Source organism: Ambystoma mexicanum, chromosome 9 (genome assembly GCF_040938575.1).
Source record: "Ambystoma mexicanum isolate Mex_15411 chromosome 9, UKY_AmexF1_1, whole genome shotgun sequence".
In the NCBI taxonomy this organism is placed as follows: Eukaryota; Metazoa; Chordata; class Amphibia; order Caudata; family Ambystomatidae; genus Ambystoma; species Ambystoma mexicanum.
Genome location: NC_090931.1, coordinates 230892243 through 230914230, shown reverse-complemented (window position 1 = coordinate 230914230; position 21988 = coordinate 230892243). Strand labels below are relative to the sequence as shown.

The following is a 21988-nucleotide window of genomic DNA, read 5'->3' as shown; positions in this document are numbered from 1 at the left end:
GGTATGAATCGGCACAGAGGGGCGAACGGGACTACATTTTAAAATAGTCTGAGCAGGTGAGCAGAGAACATGTGAAGACATTTTTCGCTTACCAAGAGTAAGAAAACACATGTTTAGATTTCGAAAATGGCGTTTTCCCAACACACGGTGGTGTCATTTTGATTCACAGAAGGCAATTCCAATAATGATGTGTTATTTATATAGCGCCTTAATGCAAAGAGCTTTACAGAGCACTTATTTACATACACTACCACCCAATTGAAATTGGTACTCATTTATCAACCTCGGAAGGATGAAAGGCTGAGTTGGCCTTGCTGAGATTCAAACCTGCAACCTGCACATCACGCTCAGATCGTAGCAGCGAGTGCTCAACCCTCTGAGCTTATCGGTTTATAAGCCATGTTCGGCAATAGAATCCATGTTCTTTCACCTGGTGGGAATTTCAGGCAAGATTTCTTAGGAATCCATTCCATTAAAGCTAGGCTGATTATGCATTTGGGCGGTAATGCAGACACATTTGTCAGAGCGAGCGGGAACATCAGGGGTACATGTATGGCCTGTTCTGCTCCCCAACTCTGGCTGACAAAGTGTGCAATATCCCACGGATCAGTAAATATGCCTGCCACATTTCCACTAGGGGGTGCAAATGCCTCCTGCAATTAATGATTTCAGGAAGCATTTACAATGGATTCCTCTGAAATCCTCCTGATTTTACCAGGTGGTAAAGTCACTCCTCAGTGCAAATAACAAAAATCTGACTCAGTCAGAATGTATTTTCCTGCTGGTGGAAAACCAATGTATTCCTACAGAACCTGTTTGACTTTATCACCTAGTAAAAGCAGAAGGACTCCATAGGAATCAATTCTAAAAGCATTATGAAATCATGAATTGCTGGATGCATTTACACTACTCCACCAACGAAGTGGAAAATTGAAGAGTAAAGGAGCGTACAGCTGTGCTTTACTCCACTGTTTCACTACGCAGTGAAAAAGTAAAAAATGTGCTAGATACCTTTTGCACAGAAATGAACAGGAACGTGGCACTTTGGGGGAAATGAGTATTAAAACAGTGCACCTGTCGTCTTGACTGAACACGACTCTAGTGCCATTAGGAACAGCCCTTTATCGATTTATTTCTGAACAACTTTGCAGGCACTAAGCTCTTCAAACGCTTGCTCTCTTATGATGTACCCAACCACACATTACCATCTGCGAATAACAATCAACAGATTTTCTTTGAGACAGAAAATGAAACATTGAAACCTCAAATCACAAAATAGCCAAAAAAGCCTAATCTTGATCATTACTCCCAAAAAAAAGTGAAAAACTGCCTTGCTGCGTTGATTTCATGGTGGCCTTTCTGACGCTGGCCCTTTCAAAGCTGATCTAAGGCAACATTGCCATGACCAGACACCCCATATCGCCTCTCCCATGTCGCCCCATTCCCACCTTACAGTACTGCCCTAATGCAGGACCCCATTGCGGGCTTGCTATGCAAACAAAATAACAGTACACGCTGCAGGCCACTCCCAGGGCTCCCACTACCCATCACACATCAATGACTTACCTTGCATAATAAGCCATGCTTCTCTCCCAGTGATTCCCCGGCACGCAGATTGTAGACGTCCTTTCAACACCTCAGTGACTTCAAACTGCTGGATGCCAGGGTGCAGCTGTCATGCTTCAGCTGAAAAAAAAGTTATGAGCACCCACAAAACATGTTAAACAATGGCGACGTTACCTTACCTTACCGATACATTACATTTCTCTGCAACTCCCAACATGTCTCAGACATGGGGAAAGATAGCCTACACTTTGCAAAATGACATCCCGCCCAGCGCTGACTCAGCCTTACATCCCGCCCAGCGCTGACTCAGCCTTACATCCTTCCCAGGTTGGTAAAATTAGAGTGACATTAAGGGTTACAAATAGCATTTGTTATTACAGTGCTTAGAACCTAGAGGAATGTGGCATGAAGAGCTATATAAGACACACATTATTATTGTTATTATTGTTGTTATTATTATGATTTTGGTTTCTGAGCATCACTCTTAATACTAGAACATTTTGCAACAAATCTGATGGTTTCATCACTTCTTTCCCGGCGGTGAAATCTCCCTGTGTGGCAGGCGCTGCCTGATCCTAGTTCTGGTGGTGTCTTTATGAGGGAGGATCACATGGGCCGAGACAACCTCTGGGGCTGTAGCAGAGCATAATTCTTCTCTTGAGGACGCCCCATCCATACCTCATGCCTTAATGTCATATTGTTCCACCTCCCCTCATCCCCCTAGGAAAGGTGCTGAAGACCTTCTAACAAGACCTATATGTAAACCACCAAGATCTGTTTTAACCTTTAAAATGCATGATGATATCTCCTCAGACTCTGCTTACAAGTTATTCAAAACTAACTTGAGCTTAAAGACTTTTGAGAGCACTCACCCAGACGTTCCATGTGAAACATCATGAATGGACTTCCATTGCCATAACTGCATGAATACTGCAAGGAGGAAGATGAGTAGAGCAGAAACGACCAAGTGCACAAGCCATGCTCGAGTTGCTGGGAACGCGCACCAATAACCGGGAGATTTAAAAACAAGTGACAGGCGACTAAATAGAACTGCTGGTGAGAGGGAGCGGCTTCTCTCAAGGAGGATGGGGTTACTGAGGGGCTGCAAGAAACTCTGTGTAGACGGGAGGGAGGATCACATGGGCCGAGACAACCTCTGGGGCTGTAGCAGAGCATAATTCTTCTCTTGAGGACGCCCCATCCATACCTCATGCCTTAATGTCATATTGTTCCACCTCCCCTCATCCCCCTAGGAAAGGTGCTGAAGACCTTCTAACAAGACCTATATGTAAACCACCAAGATCTGTTTTAACCTTTAAAATGCATGATGATATCTCCTCAGACTCTGCTTACAAGTTATTCAAAACTAACTTGAGCTTAAAGACTTTTGAGAGCACTCACCCAGACGTTCCATGTGAAACATCATGAATGGACTTCCATTGCCATAACTGCATGAATACTGCAAGGAGGAAGATGAGTAGAGCAGAAACGACCAAGTGCACAAGCCATGCTCGAGTTGCTGGGAACGCGCACCAATAACCGGGAGATTTAAAAACAAGTGACAGGCGACTAAATAGAACTGCTGGTGAGAGGGAGCGGCTTCTCTCAAGGAGGATGGGGTTACTGAGGGGCTGCAAGAAACTCTGTGTAGACGTTCGGCTCGGAACGAAAGAAAAGGGAAGCTGACAGCAAGAGAAGATATGCTGCAAAAATGCCAGAAGCCAGCACAGGGCTCTTGGGTATTTTCAGGTATGAAGCAGCAGTGTTTGCCTATCCAGAGCATGACACAAAGCAGGTGGGCCCGGCAGGAACAGCAGAGCACAGGGAAGCCGGAGCGTGGGGCAGCGAGACGGGGAGAAAAGTCAAACACCCGTCACTGGCTTACCGTGAGAGGAACAAAGCACACCAACAAGATCCGGAAGGGAAAAAGGGACACCGGGGCCTATTGGCAGATATTCCAAAGACGAATATTTGTAAAGAAACAAATAAGACATTTCAAAGAGAAGGAACCTGGGAACATTTCATTAATTGGGAAAGCCAACGAAAAAGTGAGAAACTTTTAAGAATGTTAGTGTATGCAATGATATGATATGATATGGCATTGGTAAGGCGTCTGTACACAAGTGTTTCACAGCTAAGGAAAGCCCTGGTGGGATAGTGTACCAGGCAGATACAGAATTAGATAAAGTAAACCCAAGAAGATATTACATTTGGAAGTGGGTGCAGAACCCACATGAAGGAAGTCCTGGCAGAAGGGTATAAAGAAACAGTTGGCAGAAGAAACATACCATGCATTTACAAGTGTGTTGAAGAAAGCCCTAGCAGGAGAAGCATACCTGGCAGTTACAAGTGTGTTTAACCCCTTAAGTGCAAGGCTATTATGCAAGTCTATGCAAAAAGGACAAGCAATCTCGTCCTTGGCACTTAAAAGACCTGGCAGCAGAGTATACCAGGCAGTTACAAGTGTGTCTAAAGAAATTCCTGGCAGGAGAAACATAACAGGCAGTTATTAGAGTGTCTATAGAAAGCCCTGGCAGGAGTAGCATACCAGGCACACGGGCATGTACAGAAAGACTTGGCAGGAGAGTATGCCAGGCAATTACGAGTGTATTTAAGGAAGTCCTGGAAGACGAGTATACCAGGCAATTGGAAGTACAACTGTGTTCACAAAAGAAAGTTCTGGTTGGGAAATACACCAGGCAAGGACACACTGATCGGTGCATGAGAAATTCATTGCTAACAGAAGTACAGAGAAGGATATATCAGGACCAGTCAAAGGCTGCCTGAAACCAAAGAGAACAGAAGTAAAAACCTGGCTGGGGTGTATACCAGGTATCCTAACTGGACAAAGACAAAGGGCCTCATTACGACCCTGGCGCTAAGTGGTTAACGGCGCCGTAAAAGGCTGCGGCGCGTTACCCACTTAGCGCCTTACTACGAGATCCCTTTGCGGGACCCGACCTGAACGGCTGGTCTGGACCAGCCGTTAAAGTAGGGACCCGCAAAGGGACCTCGCAGGCAATTTCGGTACCGCAATTTGCGGTACTGTAATTGCCGCCTTCCCCATTCCCATTGAGCCCTATGGGGCAAAAATGGGAATGGGGAAGGGCCATGGTGAAATGGGGAAATACCGCCCCGTCAACCTTGGAATGGGGCGGTATTTCCCCATTTCACCATGGCGGACTCATTACAACACCGGCACCAACCATGGTGCTAATACTGCCATGGTTTAGCGCCAGTGTTGTAATGAGGGCCAAAGAGACATGGTGCTTTGTGTATCAGTAGTGTTGTGAAAGGAGAGAAACTCAAGAGACTGTTATCTTTGAATATACACCAGAGGAAAGAGAAATCCTGGGAAAGGGAACCACCCTCTGGAACAAGAAACTCTATCCTTTTGGGTCTTTTGTGTTGGAGTTACGCATTTGTTTCCTTTTGATCATTTATAAACCACTCATGGCCAAAGACATCACACTTTTCACCCTAAAGTTTATTTTGTTAGAGTGTGAGGGCCAGAATAGTTCTTGGGACGGGTTTAAAAAATGATTTGGCGTTTAGCCTAAGATCGTGTGCCCTATAGTTAAGGTGAATCAGACTCCCATCAGAACCTCTCAAAATTCTATCATTAATAACTTTTGATTCGAGTAATGGTTTTGGCCAAAAGTGATTAAAAACCTGCAGGCTCCCCACAGACTGCACATTTTTGTAAAGATTTGTTAAAAAATAAAAAAGTTATTAAGCGTCAAAAAAAGATTTTTCTCCAAAAGTGAGGCCTGCCTCTCATTCACTTTCCCACAGACGAACAAAGTAAATTTTTGCCAAAGCGCACAGCACAAACCACTGATGGGATTTGGAAGAGGTCCTAAACAACTTAGGCACAAAGTGTTGACTCGCAATCCATGCAGTACTTTTCCAAATATTTTACGGAGCAGGGGGTGCCCCCTTCCCAAAAATAGAGATATCTCAGGGATTTAACCAAAACGTTTCTAGAAATGAAATGGTTTCCATCTGGTTTTCACTCAATGCTTGTATATCCGCGGCTATAGTTGAGGCTATGGGAAAATGAAACGCAGGAAAAAAGCTATTTGCAGGTAAGAAAACATGCAAATGGCATTAGTCTAGAGGTGGGGTTTAGATAGAGGGCACAGAGTGAAATTTGGGAGTTGGAGGGGTCTAGGGACTGAGTTTGTAACACAAAGCTTTCTGTAGCCTTGGCTCCGACATCTCAAAGCAAACTGCATCACCGAAACAGCTTGTATTGTGGTTGGAAAGGGAGAGGGGATGGGAGGTGAGCTGGTTAAGATGATGGGGGCACTCCATGGTGAGGGCAGGAAAGCATTTTTTATTCTGGCCGTTTTGCCAATATTCACGGCGGTATAAGGCTAAGGATAGCTGGGGGTATGTGTAGTTCAGTACCCAATGTTACCTGAAAGATACTTTTACAGCTATAGTGATGTTGGGGGTGAAAAAGCAATGTCTCTGGTGGTAGGCCATAGCCAGTGACATGATTTCTATCCAGGTTAGTCCCATTCATGCAGTAACCAGGAGAGACCCTGCTTAGCTTCAAAGTGAGGAAGGGGCCAGCCTCCTCAGGCCCTGTTACCCGATAAATTAGCCTACGTTACAAGACCAATTAGAGAAATGGGCCGGCCCTTTCCTTGCTTTGAAGCTAATCAGGTTCAGTCCCATTTTGAAGCTAAACAAGGTCAGTCCTGGTTACTGCACTGAATGGGCATCCACATATTATATTTTTTAAACCGTGCTACTGTCAGTCCTTGAAAGATGTGCACTGAGAGACAATTTTTGTGCCTTTTGCTGAATTGCATTCTGTACAGCAACAGTGGGTTTCCCATCCCAGCAGTAACTGAGACAAACACTGCTTAGCTAAAAAGCAAGCAAGGGGTCAGCATCCTAAGGCGAAGCTGTCTGACAAAAGTACCCACCTTGCAATGCCACTTAGAGAAACATGTCCTAAGGTGGCTGGATCCTTCCTCGCTTTGAAATTAAGCAGAGTTTGTCCAGGTTACTGCATAGATGGGAGACAGTTCACAGTGCCGAATTCCATGTGTTGTCTTAATTTTAAATATACCATAACACACAGCATCCGCATTATTTTTTTAAACCGTGCTCCTCTCATACCTTGAAAGATTTGCACTCAGAGACAATTTTTTGCCTTTTGCTGAATTGCATTCTGGTTTTTGTAGTCTCGTAGTCAAGACAGCGGGAATAATGCCACAATCGTACACTTTTTGCCTACATATTTCTATAAGGATTTATATACTTGAGTGACACTATGGTATGTGTTAGCTCTATAAAGCAGAGTATTTCTGAAAGCTAGAGATGGGGGTGAGGAGGGGAAATGATGAGAGGGAACGTAAGTCAATAGGATTTGCCCACAATGTGGCAAGAGAGTTTGCAATCCTGGACACTGGTGCAGTTATTTTCCCCTTATTGTGGCTGCTTTTCATGGAACCAGTAAAGGACACATGTGGGTGCACAGTGTAACTTTTCTCAGAGGGCCGACGCAACCCCTTGGGTTTTTTTGAGGTTTGGCAAGCTTGCCCAAGTATTTGGCTACTGCGAATGTACTCAGGTTGGCATGTTCCCAGTGCACACACTTACAATACCACAAGCTCTTGTTTCTTATTTGTATTTAGTTTTCCAGGAAATATTTCTTGACAGATTGCTCTGTTTAAAAAGTGAGCACCTTTTATACTTTGCCAGCATATGTATTTGAACATTTCCTCTCTCAGGTTATTTTTCTGGTATTCATTACATTTTTCAAAAGTCCAATGCTTTTTTGTCTCGTGCACCTTCATCTTTGGAGTAGGTCTATTGAACTAGATTAGTATTTTTCAAATTAAAATATATGTTCACTTACTGTGCATATATTCATGGGCGCCAGCTTTTGATTTTCACAATGAGGGCAAAAGTACCTGGGAATGTGTTATTTTTGCAGCTGGTCATTTTTTTCCCTTTTACAGGCTGCTTAAATGTGGTTAGTTGGGGTTGTGCGATGTATGACAACAGTCACCAAGAGACAGGCCATAAAACAAGGGGCTTGAAGCATAGCACGCTGCTTAAACAAAGTGTGTGATCCTCGGCAAATAATTTTATCGCACTGGGAATTAACTAAAAACATTGGGAGTTCTCAAAGCCGACAATCATTTATACATAATGAAACAAATCAGATATTTTTACAGCTACAGTGACGTTGAGGGTGAAAAATCACTGGTGAAGTGGGTCTCCCATCCATGCAGTAACCAGGAGCGACACTGTTTAGCTTCAAAGAGAGGAAAATGCCAGTTCCCTCAGGCCACTGTGTCCAATAAGTAAGTCAACTTCACAAGACCACTTAGAGCAAAATAGCCTGAGCGGAATGGCCCCTTACTCACTTTGAACCTGTATTAATTGTTGCCAGCTTTTGATTTTCGCTATGGGTGCAGAAAGTACCTGGGCATATGTTATTCTTGCAGCCGGTCATTTATTTCCAATTTCCGCGCTGCTTAAATGTAGTTAGTTGGGGTTGTGCAATGTATCACAACAGTTACCAAGAGATCGGCTAGAAAACGAGGGGCTTGGAGCATGGAACAGGACATTTCTGCGTGGCCTCTTAGGGGCAAGCCATTATGGTTCAACCCTTTTGCCGCAGGTCCCATTTGGGCATGCCCAGTTAGATGCAGGTAGTTGGGTGCAGGGACCTCTCAGCGCAAGGATGTTATGGTGCGAGAAGTCACAATTGGCATGAAGGTGCAGGCACTTTGCATTTTGTGCCTCTTGGCACAAGGATGTTTTGGCGCGAGAGGTCGCAATTGGCATGAAACCGCAGGCACTTTGTATTTTGTAATATGGATTAAACGTGAAACACATTTATTTACTGCAACATTATAAAACAGAATGGAGATAAACTGAAAAAACAAAAATAAAAGCACATTTGTGCTGAACACTGCCTTTGAGAAGCCTGGCCTGAAGGAGTTTGAGACACAGCACATAACCATTATGCAACAATGATATTATTGTTGGGATTGTAGAGAGAAAAATAACCTAGGCGTGTCAGCCTTCAGTGTGGGCTGCACACCCTAGATATAACTAAGTGTTTGTTATCAGTTTCTGTAGTGTAGACACATAGTTTGATTCAAAGTTATTCTAAATAAATCAGTTTGATTCACTGATTACAATGGTCTTCAAAGTAAGACATATATTTCATTTCTTGATTATTGGCAGATGGATCAATGGCCAATGCCTTTCCGACCCAAGTGGTACTTTATCAGGGTTGGTATTAACATCTTCGGGCAAGCTTAGTCCTCTATTTCCAAAATATTGAGGGCTCGTAGTAGCTGTAGATACAGTCCTCACTGCTGCCCATATTCTCACAAGTTTCATACTAAGCCTTTTACAATTGGACATATTAAATTGCAGGCTAAGTGTGAAATTTAAAACAGTAAGCAATTGTGGTGTAGTGGTTGAATGTTGGTCCTTGATCTCTGGCAGAGCAGGGTTCAAGACATTTTTTTATATGTAAAACAGTATATTTTGGTAAACACTCTGTATTCTGGACTATGTAGTCTTAACAGGCATGACTTTAATTCATGGGGCCTCCTTCATGGAAACGTTCACCCAATCACTGCATGATTTTAAGAAGGTGTTTTGAGCTGCCCTGCCAATGGGTTTATAATAGTTGTGTGTCTTCCATTGCACGTGAGCCAGCGCAAACATGACTTTGTTTTCAGCTCAAGTGAGGGGCTTGCTACACAATACCATTTTTCCCTTAACATATTTAGCTACTTTTAGACTTTGAAAACGGTGGGGCAAGTAGGCACCACTCCTCTCCAGCCCCTTATTCTCACTTTCCCCTGCTGAAAAAAACATATTTAACTTGTTTCCCCCTCCTTTGATTCTACACTACATATCTCCTCCTTCAACAATTTACAGATCCTCTACTGCCATTCTACCCAAACAAATAGAGGTGTGGGAGAAATCATGAATATAGCCAAGCAACATGTGTTGTATATATTGTTATATGCCACAAGTCCCTTGTTATTTGGAAGATGATCATTCAGATTTCCTTTTTACTTAGCCTTTTGGGACTTGTAGTACAGGACACTTGATAGACAAAACTACAAGTCGCAAAATGCAACAACAAAAAACGTGAACTGGGTGGGCATTTTCCAAATTACATGGAGACATGCGCGCACACACGCACACACACACACACACACACACACACACAGAAAAGTCACACTCGGTGTGTCACAATGCTCACATACATGGGTGCATATGCATGCACACACACTAACACTCACCATCACAGAGCAAATGCACACTCCACGCACAATCCCTCACACACATATTCACACCATGTTCATTCATACATGCTCAAATCAAACACACACACATATTGCATGCAGTCACTCTCAGATGACATGTACACCCTCACACAACTCATCCCCCCTTAAACTGCACATATATTCAGAAAGAGGACTACACTATCTCAGGGCAACATTATAAAACAGAGAAAATAAAATTTTAAAAATTCACATTTATGCTGAACACTGCTATTGGAGAACCCTGACCTGCAGGAGTTCGATATGAAGCCCTTAACCATTATACTGCAATTATGTTATTGTTCAGATTCTCACGAGTTTCATACCTAGCCTTTTATCATTGAACATATTAGATTATACACCAAGTATAAAAAGGATGACAGGCGAAGCAGAAAGCTATTGTGGCCTAGCCGTTAAATACTGAGTCTTGTACTCTGGCAGACCAGGGTTCAAGGTTGTATTGTTTTATGTTTGTATTTAACTAATTTAATTTAATTAAAAGAAAAGCACTGCAACTGTTAGGTGGTGAAGTTTGTTGCAGTGCAGTCCTGTGATCCTATTTGGCATGAGGGCGTTTAGACGTGGCTGAAATGTCAAATGGATGTTGTCAAGAGGGGGCTAAATTAGAAGGGGGTTGCCATTTGACGAATGTGTACAAAGGTTTTCAGAAAGATTATAGACCCAAACTTGAATGTTTGTGCAAAGTCTGCATGGATTTTGTCAAGTGGGGGCTAAGTTATATGACTATTGTATGTATGTACATTTTGACACTTTTGAAAACATAAAACATGGGCAGATGTCTAACAAACTCATGTTAGGAGCATTGACATGAAATCATGGTTTTGCAAATGTGTCCATGTTTTAGTGTCATAATATAGGTACAAAAATAGTGATATACCTTTGGTGACTGAGGTATAGCCTGTGGCCATGGGCAGTGGTCAGATTGTCCGGTTCATGGCATAAGGTCATGACAGGGACAATCTGGCTACTGGCCATAACCACAAGGGACAACCAATGGGGATGAAGTGGCCACGTCCACCAGGACTGGCTATGTGGCAAAAAAATTTTTGGGAAATTGGGATAGGTTTGAAAGGGAAAAAATATTGCTTTTGCTAATATGGCCATAGGGTTCTATCTTCGCCTTCTGCAGTCTGTCATGGAAAGGGAAGACGGGCTCTGTACGGAGCCCTGCATCCCCTTTCCATGGTAGCCATCTTGGAAAAGGATTTTCCTTCCTAAAGCGCTATGTCCACGTCCCAGTGTAGGAATAGAAATCCTTTTTCTTTTACCGCTCTGGTTACCACTATTGCAACCCAGGGTGCTAATGTTCTTCATACCCCATTGCAGGGTCTGGAATGGGGGATAACGGTCTCAAGCCCTCATTATCCGCCCTTGCTTCGCTTGGGCTGATAACTTGGCTGCCGGGCCGTTATCCCCTGTTGCAGGTTCCAGGAACGCCACATTATTTCTATTAGCATAACACAAAATGCTAATGGAAATGTTGGAAAATATTATTGAGTCTATGTACTTTTGTGAGAAATGTAAAGTAGATGTCACCTATAATATATTTTATTTAGTTCTATGTTTTAACTGTAAAAGGTAGTTCCTGAAGGAACCTTTTCTTGTTGTTTTCTTTTGTTTGTTTCAGGAGAGGTTAGAATGTAAGGTGGGGAGGGAAATGTGGGAAGAGGCACCAAGCACTAATATGGAGGAGCAGGTGGACTGGGGAAGATTTTGTGCATGTGTTACATCTAAGGTAGGGGGCAGCGTTTCTCATGCCCCTTGATTACATCTTCAAAAGCACTTCGTAATTGCTCCCCCCTGCAGAGTGGTGTGTTGCAGTATGTATAGAGGACAGTTCTCTTCGAAAGATATGGATCAACAGCCTCTTTTATCACTTGCAAGGTCGCTGGCAGGATTTTATGTCCCAAAGAAGTAGGCTGTGTGGTTACAGCATTGGTTGAGGAAGATGAGATGGAGGAGGACAGCCCACTGACTACTAGCGAAGAAAGGAACAACCTTTCTGAGATAATTGCAGTGGTAGGATTGTGTGTGGCGGTGCATGGAGGTGGTCCCATGGGAGTACTGTCCAGGTAGTCCAGGATTGAGTACAACATTGCACTCAGTGCATTTCCCTTTTGTAGCTTTACCCATTGGTACATTCCAAACAGTGGTAAAGAACTGCCACACCCATGATTCTCTCTGGGTGCTAGAGTTAGGCACTTCCTCTACCTCATCTTTTTGGTCCTCTTCAATGTTTTTAGAAGCACTGTGCTTATTTTGTAATGTATGTCCTCCAGCTGGTGGTGGTGGTAGTGGATCTTGGGGAGGGAGGATGGCAAAAGCTGATCCCATTTTTAAGATAAATATCAGTTTTGCTAATATTCTTCCAAGTATGTGCTGTGTACAAGATTGTGAATGGATAATGAGTAATACTAGGTATGGGAGCTGTGCAAGGGTACATTTTGAGCTTGAAAGTTCATGGATCATCAGAAAATGCAATACTGAACTGTCCGTGAAGCACGATCCCAACCGCAAAGTGGGGACATGTAGGTGAACACGTCATCATGCCACGCATGCGCAAGGTCACGTGAGACTGTCCAGAAAGTCCACAATGACGTCAGACATTCGGGACGTCGATGATTGCAAAATCAGTGGAAAAAGTTGCAAATAGTGTGTAGAAGTGTTAAAAACTATGCTAGAACGTGGCGAATGACAGAGTTTCAAGCTGCAAATCTGTAAATCGGGCAACGATGTTGCTATATTGGGGTAAGTATGATATTAGTAATTTTTAGGAAATTAAGGGTGCACTGGTGAAAAACACATGAAATGCACTGAAAAAAACTTTGTTTAAGGGATGTTATTGTTAAGTTGCACTAATAAAAACCTCTGAAATTCACTGAAAAAACTTTGTTAAAGGGATGGTGTGGTTAAGTTGCAATAATAAAAAACCTATGAAAGTCAATGAAAAAAACTTTGTTAAAGGGACATTATGGTTACAAGTAAAACCGAAAAACCTCAGAAATACACCAGTTATGGTAAGCTAAGCAAGCATACTCATACCACCATCCTAACTAACACCTAGGACATGAAAGATGACATTAAAAATGTCATTGATGACATCGCTGATGACATCAAATATCTGGACCACTTGCTTTTTTTTACTGACATGGTTAGAATATTTTTTTGTTTTTACTGACAATGAGAATTTCCAAAATTGAAAAGGTGCTATATATCTACACATTAACCTTTTTGTATGTTCCAAAAGTACTTAGAGTTTAATCTGAGCTCATAGTGCACATACATGGGGCAATAAGCAATCCTCAAACACACAATTAATTTGTGTACATGATGATGAACTCTGTTATTGTCATTTTCTGGTGCTGTTTCTTTCTTCCTTACTTTAGTTTGTATGCATTGTGTGTTTTTATATGTATCCTTTCTAACAGAAGTGTGTGGTAAGTTTTTAATTGTTACCTATTTATTCCATGTTTAACATTACTCAAAACTCTCATAAGGTAGCATTTATTATTTTAGAATCAGAAATTACCAGATTAAAAATATTGTACTTTTATGGTGCATTCTGGAACCATTGACTATATGTATGTATGATTAGGTTCCTCTACTAACAACTACACTAGAATATAAAGATGTTTTTCCATGAGTACATTCTTTAATACATTAAGTAATTCATGATAGTTCTCTCAATCACCGCTAACTTCTTGTTTCCAACATTATAAACTCAACCCCTTGTAGGGACTGTTTATTAAAATGTATGTAATATGTGATGCCAACAGTGATGTCATCAATGATATTTGTGATGTCATCTTTCATGGCCTGGCTGTTAGTCTTAGCAGTGCACAGTCATGGCGTGAGATATGGTTGCTTAATTTACCATAACTGTCAAATTTCTGAGGTTTTCCTGTTTTACTTGTAACCATAATGTCCCATTAACAACTTTTTTCATTGAATAAATATATACATATATATATTCAGTAAAAAAACCTTGTTAAAGGGACGTTATGATTAAGTTGCGTTACTAAAAACCTATGAAATTCAGTGAAAAAACTTTCTTAAAGGGATGTTATGGTTCCAAGTAAAACTGAAAAACCCCTGAAATTCGCCAGTTATGGTAAGCTAAGCAACCATAACTCGTGCCACCACCGTGCACTGCTAAGACTAACACCCACGACATCAAAGATGACATCACAAATGTCATTGATGACATCACTGATGACATCACATGCCTGTCTCCCTCTTTTTTCCTTTACTGACATATCTAGACCACATGGTTTTCTTCAGTAACAGTCAGGAACTAAAAATTATAAACGTACTATATTTGTAGACTTATCCTTCAAGTATGTTCTTATAGTAATTCCCTTAGGGTCTCTCTTTGAAAGTGAAAGTGAACTAGCAACTTTATGTTACGGAGTTGCACACACATTAAAATCAGGATCCCACTTTCAAAATATGTCAGCTACACAATTATTACAAAAAGTTCAACAAAAAGATGAGGTTTTACAATCAAATATTACAAATCAATTAGAAAATATGCGTGGTACTAAAGAGTACTGGTTTTGACGTCATGGAGATGTACGTTGTATGATAAGAAACGTTGGCCCACCCACTTGGTTTGTTACATTAAGTTGTGCAGAATATGCATGGGAAGATTTACATGATTTCCTAGGCATATCAAACAAAAACAAAACAAACATAGATATACCAACACCTGGAGAACTTTGTTCTCTAGATCTTGTTAATGTTTCAAGATATTTTCACCATCGCTTTATTTGTAATAAAACTGCTCCTCCCCTCGGAGAAGTGCAACACTTCTTTTGGAGAAAAGAATACCAAGCCAGAGGAGCACCACATATCTGAATGCTTTTATGGATCAAAGATGCTCCTAAATTTGGTCAAGACAGTGATGCCACTGTTTTACAGTTTATTGAAAAATATGTCACTTGTCAAATTCCATCAGAAGCAACAAATAGTGATCTTCATGGCCAGATTTTACAATTTCAAAGACACAAATGTGGCAAATATTGTTGTCGCAAATACAAAAACAAAGGGAAATACTACACCAAATGCCGCTTTGGTTTCCCTAGACCGGTTACAAAAACAGGTCAAGTGAACAACTTCATGTCTTCAGTTAGACATAGTGTTAAAGGTAAATCACCTAAAAATGCATATTACATAAAAAGAACATAAGAAGAAAAGTATATCAATGATTACAATGCAATCATTGCCCACTTATGGAATGCAAACATAGATGTGCAGTACATTGCAGACATTTCCACTGCAGTTGCACAATATGTTACAGCATACTTAACCAAAGCAGAAAAAACAGAGCTCCAAGACCTCTGGAATGACCTGTCATCAGACAAAACACTGTCTCAGACAATATACAGCTTGGGCATAAAAATGCTCTCCCATAGAGAATGTGGCTCCTATGAAGCAGCAGATCGTTTAACTGGTACTGCTTTGTATGGAAAATCTGAAAATATAGTATGGCTAAGTCTTGGTCCTGCTAAATCTAGAAAAAGAGTTCTAAAATCATACAAAGATATAGAAACAATAGCCAAACATGCTCCCAACAGCCAAGACATTTTAAAAAACAATTTACTGGACACATACTACCCAAACAGAAGTACCACTTTGGAAACCATGTGTCTATACCACATAGCCCAAAACTTCACATACAAAAATAATATAAAACCCGATGAAAAAAAGGGAAATACAGAGTGAAAAATTGTGAAGGCAGCTTAGTAAAACTCACCAAACCAAATTTAATTAATCATATCAAATTGTCATTAAAGACTGCTCAACATAAAGAACTATATTTCATGTCCCTGCTACAACTCTTTAAACCATGGAGAAAAAAAGAAGAAATACTAGATAACTATGACTCCTATGAAGACGCTTTCAAAGCAAAAGGAAGCATTATAACTGATGTAAACTTTACACAGTACAAAACTATGTTGCACAATGAACAGCAACACGAAGTAGAACTCCAGGCCCAACTAGATAAGGACACTCCTGACAGTAGTCAACATTCTGTAACAGGAAGCCAAGAATACTGGGAGAGCCACTAATAACAAATGAGGCAGAATTAGCTATGACAGAAGTAGAAAACACCATGTGTCAGTATGACGATAAAGAATACTTAACTATACTACAATCAAAACTAAACAATGAGCAACGTAGCATTTTTGAAGAAGTAACAAAAGAAATTGCACATGGTGTACAACATGAAAACAAACAATGCACCTGCCAAAATTACAAACCTATACTACTGTACGTCAGTGGTGAAGCTGGTTCTGGCAAAACATTCTTAATCAAAATCATCAGTAAATTCCTTCAACAATTGACAAACAACAAACTGTTAGCTTTTGTCACTGCCCCCACATGTTTAGCTGCCTACAACATAGGCAGTGCCACTTTACACCAATTACTGCTCCTGCCAGTAGAACACCAAAACAAATTAGACTATTACAAACATTCTACAGAAGCTGCAATGGAACTACACAGAGTATTAAAACAAATGAAAATGCTACTAATAGATGAAGTGAGCATGGTCTTCAACCTAATGTTGGCCTTGTTTCACCTCAGATTACAAGAAGTACTCAAAACAAACTACGAAGAGCTCTTTGGAGGAAAACACATTATTGTTTTTGGAGATCTTCAATTGACACCAGTGAAAGGTGAGCCTATTTTTAAAACCTTAGGACACAATTTCTGCCGTAAAACTGTTGGCAGCATTGGAAATGTCAACCTTTGGCAGCATTTCCAATACAGAGAATTAACAGAAAACATGCAGCAATCTGCAGATCTCACTTATGCCAACATCTTAAAAAGTATTAGAGTTGGTATATTATCTCAAGAAGCACAAGTAATATTGAAAACCCAGCACATTCATGCACTTTATGGCAATAATGCATGTGCTACGGATGTTATGGAACAATTAGCCCACAAAAATGTCAATTGTATGGCCTTAATACCAACTCTTTCAAGCTGTTTCAAATTCAATGAAACAATGTTAAAAAAAGAAATGCAACCAATAAATGAAATTAGTGCCACAGACAAACTAGACATACATGGTATGACACTACACATGTGTGAACAAGCCACAACAATACTAAATAGTTTAGAAAATTCAATCTCCAACACAGCTGGATTGGAAAAAAATATTAAAATTATCCTTAAATTGCAGAGTAATGCTTAAACGTAACCTTGACGTGGATAAAGGACTATTTAATGGAGCACTGGGGACATTTGTTGGCTTTCAAACATACCCACGTGACAACAACATTCAGTTTGTCAATATTCTCTGACAAACTTTCAGAAGTGAAAAGGATAGGATGCTTAGCAGCTCGATTCCTTCTCTTCAAAGACATGTATGTAGGAAGAGAACAATTTTCTCTAACTCTTGCATACGCAGTCACCATTCATAAATCCCTAGACAAAGCATTGATAGACATTGGTAACACAGTCTTTAAAGAAGGCATGAGCTACATAGCATTATCACGCTTACGTACACTTGACGGTCTATTTCGAACCAACTTTGATGCAAGTAAAGTAAACGCTGATATTCCTTGCATTTCAGAATACAATAGACTTCGTTCACTATACACCCCCATCTAAAAACATATCCTATTCCACAAAAAGTAAAATGTTTTAAAAGAAAACTAAATCAAACAGAAATGCAACAGGATGTCACTGCAAATCCTACAAAGAGATTAAAAGAAACTAATACTTCATCAAGTAACACAATAAAAAAAGAACCTATCAGGGAAAGTAAACCAGGTACTTCTTCAAAGAAGGAAGACAAACTCCAAAAAACGCACTCAGATACAGAACTACCCGGTCCATTTAAACTTTCAAATGTAATTGGTGTAAGTTGCTATGCAAATGTAGCAATGAATATTCTATTTCAATTACCACCAATAGCTGACAACATTAACTTACACAGTTCAGACCAATTATGTTTGCTAAAGTTAGTACTTCATAGTGTTTATGGAATAAGACAACAATTGGACTACTGTGCTGGAATGGTGAAATTCACTATAAACTCACAGGAAGATCCACAAGAATTTCTAATGTACTTACCACAAGTACTGGAAAACAAAAACATACCTATAAATTAAATCTTCCAGATTTCATACATGTGGAAACATACACGCACTCTGTGCAACAATGTGACACAAGAACAAATCCCCAATGAGCGCTTTGTGTATGTATCAATACCTAATTGTGAATCTGTTCCATTTCAGCAACTTGTACAAAATGCAAACCGTGGTAGATTATGTACTACCTGCAATTCGGATAATCACTCCACCTTACTAATACATAACATAGTAAATACGTAATACTAATGCTTCTACGTTACAATGCAGATGGTACCAAAAATAACAGCAAGCTGACTGGATTCACACATGGTCAAGTATCACTTGGTAAAAAAACCTTCACAACAATAGGTATAATCTACCACACTGGAGCCACAACCTATGCAGGTCACTACACTGCATATATAAAGAATAATGTGGATGGTTCGAATGTAATGATAGTACCATTACTCTAAAGCAGAGATTTCCTGCAAATCTTACAAAAGCTTATTTAATGTTCTTAAAACCAAAATTTATTAACTAAACTGTACTTAAACATTAACTAAACTTCTATTAAAAAAAACTATAAACTGTTACAATATGCCAACAGATATAGAACTGCCCTGAGATTCTACAACAACTAAACAAATAAATGAATACCACTAAATTATATCAAACAATAAACAGTTAGAATATGCCAACTGGTATCTAACTAACCCAAGATGTTCAATAACCAAACAGAACAGTTTCAACTTGCCTATGAACAGTACGGACAGACATAGCGTCCTCAGGACACCCTCATTTTGTTTATTTACAAACATCCCAGGACACATAATGTGTTCTAAGAACAGTTTCATCTTGCTAGCGAACAATACGGACAGCGTCCTCAGGATACCCCCATTTCGTCCATTGATGAACATTTCAGGACACTGCATGTGTTATTAGAACAGTTTCAACTTGCCTGCGAACAAAACGGACAGGCATACCTTCCTTAGAACACACCAATTTCGTTTATTTTTTAACATTTCAGAACACCGCGAGTGTTCTTAGAACAGATTCAACTTGCCTGCGAACAAAACGGACAGGCGTAGCGTCCTCAGAACACCCCCATTTTGTTTATTTACGAACATCCCGGGACACTTCATGTGTTCTTAGAACAATTTGAACGTGCTTGCGAACATGTGTTCTTAGAACAATTTGAACTTGCTTGCGAACAGAACAGACAGGCATACCGTCCTGAGGACACCCCCATTTTATTTATTGACGAACATCCCAGGACACATGATGTGTTCTTAGAACAGATTCAACTTGCCTGCGAACAAAACAGATAGGCTTACCGTCCTCAGAACACACCCATTTTGTTTATTTTCGAACATTTCAGGACAACGTGATTGTTCTTAGAACACTTTCAGCTTGCTTGTGAACAATACTTACAGGCGTAGTGTCCTCAGAACACCCCCATTTTGTTTATTTAGAACGTTTCAGAACATCTGCGTTGTCCGCGGACAAAGCAAACACAACAGAGGGGTCTACCACCTAAATAAATACAACTTTCAACCCATCTCTTACTCCCCCACCCTCCCCAAACACTTTTACACACCAACACACTCTACTAAATAGTATTTTTTCCACCAAGTTTAACCGCGCTGTCCGCAGACGTCCGTGAATCCAAGATGGCAGGCGTACCCGAAAATCTGACGCGCTTCACGCTCTTCACCGTCCAATCAGTGAACACGTTGCATGTCCGCGGACATGACGCAAGCCGGTTGGCCAATCAGGACACTGTCCGGGGAGCGAACAGGGAAATGTGTCCGCGGACCGAACATAGATATCACTTATTTTTTGTGACCTACTTTTTGGTAATTTTAGAAAAAACTACTGGACGGATTTTCACCAAATTTGCTAAAGCACGCTTTCGGGACCAAGCCGCTGCTCCTGGTCCAAATTTGGTGAAATTCCCTCCAGCGGTTTGGGCTGTAGGCGTGAGCAACGTTTTTTCCCCATTCAGTCTATGGGAAAAAAAGAAGTTTTGGGACCCCCCCTATAAATTTGCCCTCCCTGGACCAAACCTCACCAAACTTTGCAAAACAATTCAGAGTGACTCATATACTTTTTTTTGCAGAGTTTGGTGAGGATTCATGCGGGGGGAGCAGAGTTATAAGCCATCCAAAAAGGGCTCTTCCTATGGAAACAGCAACTTAACCATAACTACACAGCCACTACTTATATATATATATATATATATATATATTCAGTGAAAAAAACTTTGTTAAAGGGACATTATGGTTAAGTTGCGCTACTAAAAACCTATGAAATTCAGTGAAAAAACTTTGTTAAAGGGACGTTATGGTTCCAAGTAAAACCGAAAAACCCTTGAAATTCGCCAGTTATGGTAAGCTAAGCAACCATAACTCGCGCCACCACCGTGCACTGCTAAGACTAACACCCAGGACATCAAAGATTACATCACAAATGTCATTGATGACATCACTGATGACATCACATGTCTGGCTCACTGTTTTTTCTTTTGCTGACATATCTAGGCCACATGGTTTTCTTCAGTAACAGTCAGAAACTAAGAATTTTATTTTATTTGTAGACATATCCTTCTAGTAGGTTCTTACAGTAATTCCCTTAGAGTACAGTCACATCATATGAAACATATACATATGGGAAAACACAAGCTTGAAAGACAGCAATCCTTTTTGTGCATAAAGATAATCAGCAGACTTATGAGCACTTTCTGATAGTTCTGTTGTTTTTTTTTTATGGCTGTACTTTCCCTGTATATGGTCATATTTGTATACATTGTACTCACACTACTTTCCTTAGGGTCCAATCACATCAAGTGATACATATACATACGGTAAATAGCAGCTTTGAAACAGAGCAATCATTTATTTGCATGAAACTAATCAGTTAAGTTATGAATTGTTTCTGCTACTACTTGTGCTTTTTTGCTAACTTCACTTTCCCTGTATATACCCATATTGGTATGTGTTCTTGTGTCTTTGTGTTTTGTCTATAGTAATGCAATTATGTAATACATGGGTTTTATTAGCTACTTATTACATATTTCACAGTACACAAAAATGTATTAAGAAAACAATTATCATTTCATTATTCAACATATTAACATTACGAATATCATACCTTCATCTTGTACGCTGCACACAATGTTATGTTTCTGTATGAGTAGCTTAGTATACTAGATATAACCCCATAATAGGATGCTATTTATATCAATGCATCGTTCAATGCACTTATTAGGGTATATTTCTTGCAATGATTCTTCACACTTTTTTCGCAACATAATAAGAATCCCTTCTACACATATTTCATGAGAAGTACATACACATGTGATGTCATCAGTGATGTCATCAATGACATTTGTGATGTCATCTTTGATGTCCTGGGTGTTAGTCTTAGCAGTGCATGGTGGTGGCGCGAGTTATGGTTGCTTAGCTTACCATAACTGGCGAATTTCAAGGGTTTTTCGGTTTTACTTGGAACCATAACGTCCCTTTAACAACGTTTTTTTCACTGAATTTCATAGGTTTTTAGTAGCGCAACTTAACCATAACGTCCCTTTAACAAAGTTTTTTTTACTGAATTTCATAGGTTTTTAGTAGCGCAACTTAACCATAACGTCCCTGACTTCATATACATGTAACATAGAACATACTAACCCCTTCGTAGTGATTTTCATGTCCGCGGACTACCGCCACATCCGCGGACACATCGAAAATCTGAGCGTGGTGAATGTAAATTTAAATAGTGTGCCCTATTTCCCCTTTGAAGTTGGCTCTGAAAAGAGCCATTTTTTTTGTTTTTTTTACAGATGCTTGACAGACACCTGGTTTTTTGTATTTTTTTTCTTGGTTTTTTTTTCTTACTTTACTCCTAAAATCTTCACACAACCTTCTCCAAAGCAACCCTTACATTCCAAAATAGAAAGGCATTTCCAGTAAAAGTAACGAAATGCCATCTTCTTTAAAA

General features: G+C 40.3%; 1 protein-coding gene across 2 annotated transcripts in view; it reads right to left on the bottom strand.

Annotated features, from left to right (window-relative positions):
- The window catches only part of LOC138487898 (NXPE family member 4-like), a 937091-nt gene that overhangs the window by 633108 nt on the left and 281995 nt on the right, over positions 1-21988 (bottom strand). The window contains exon 2 of one of the 2 annotated variants that reach the window (XM_069614522.1): positions 1567-1686. In XM_069614522.1, the coding sequence (XP_069470623.1) occupies positions 1567-1583 (17 nt within the window). In that variant the 5' untranslated portion in view covers positions 1584-1686. Of the gene's footprint in view, positions 1-1566; positions 1687-21988 lie in introns of those variants that run through there. The other variant, XM_069614523.1, reaches the window with a different exon arrangement.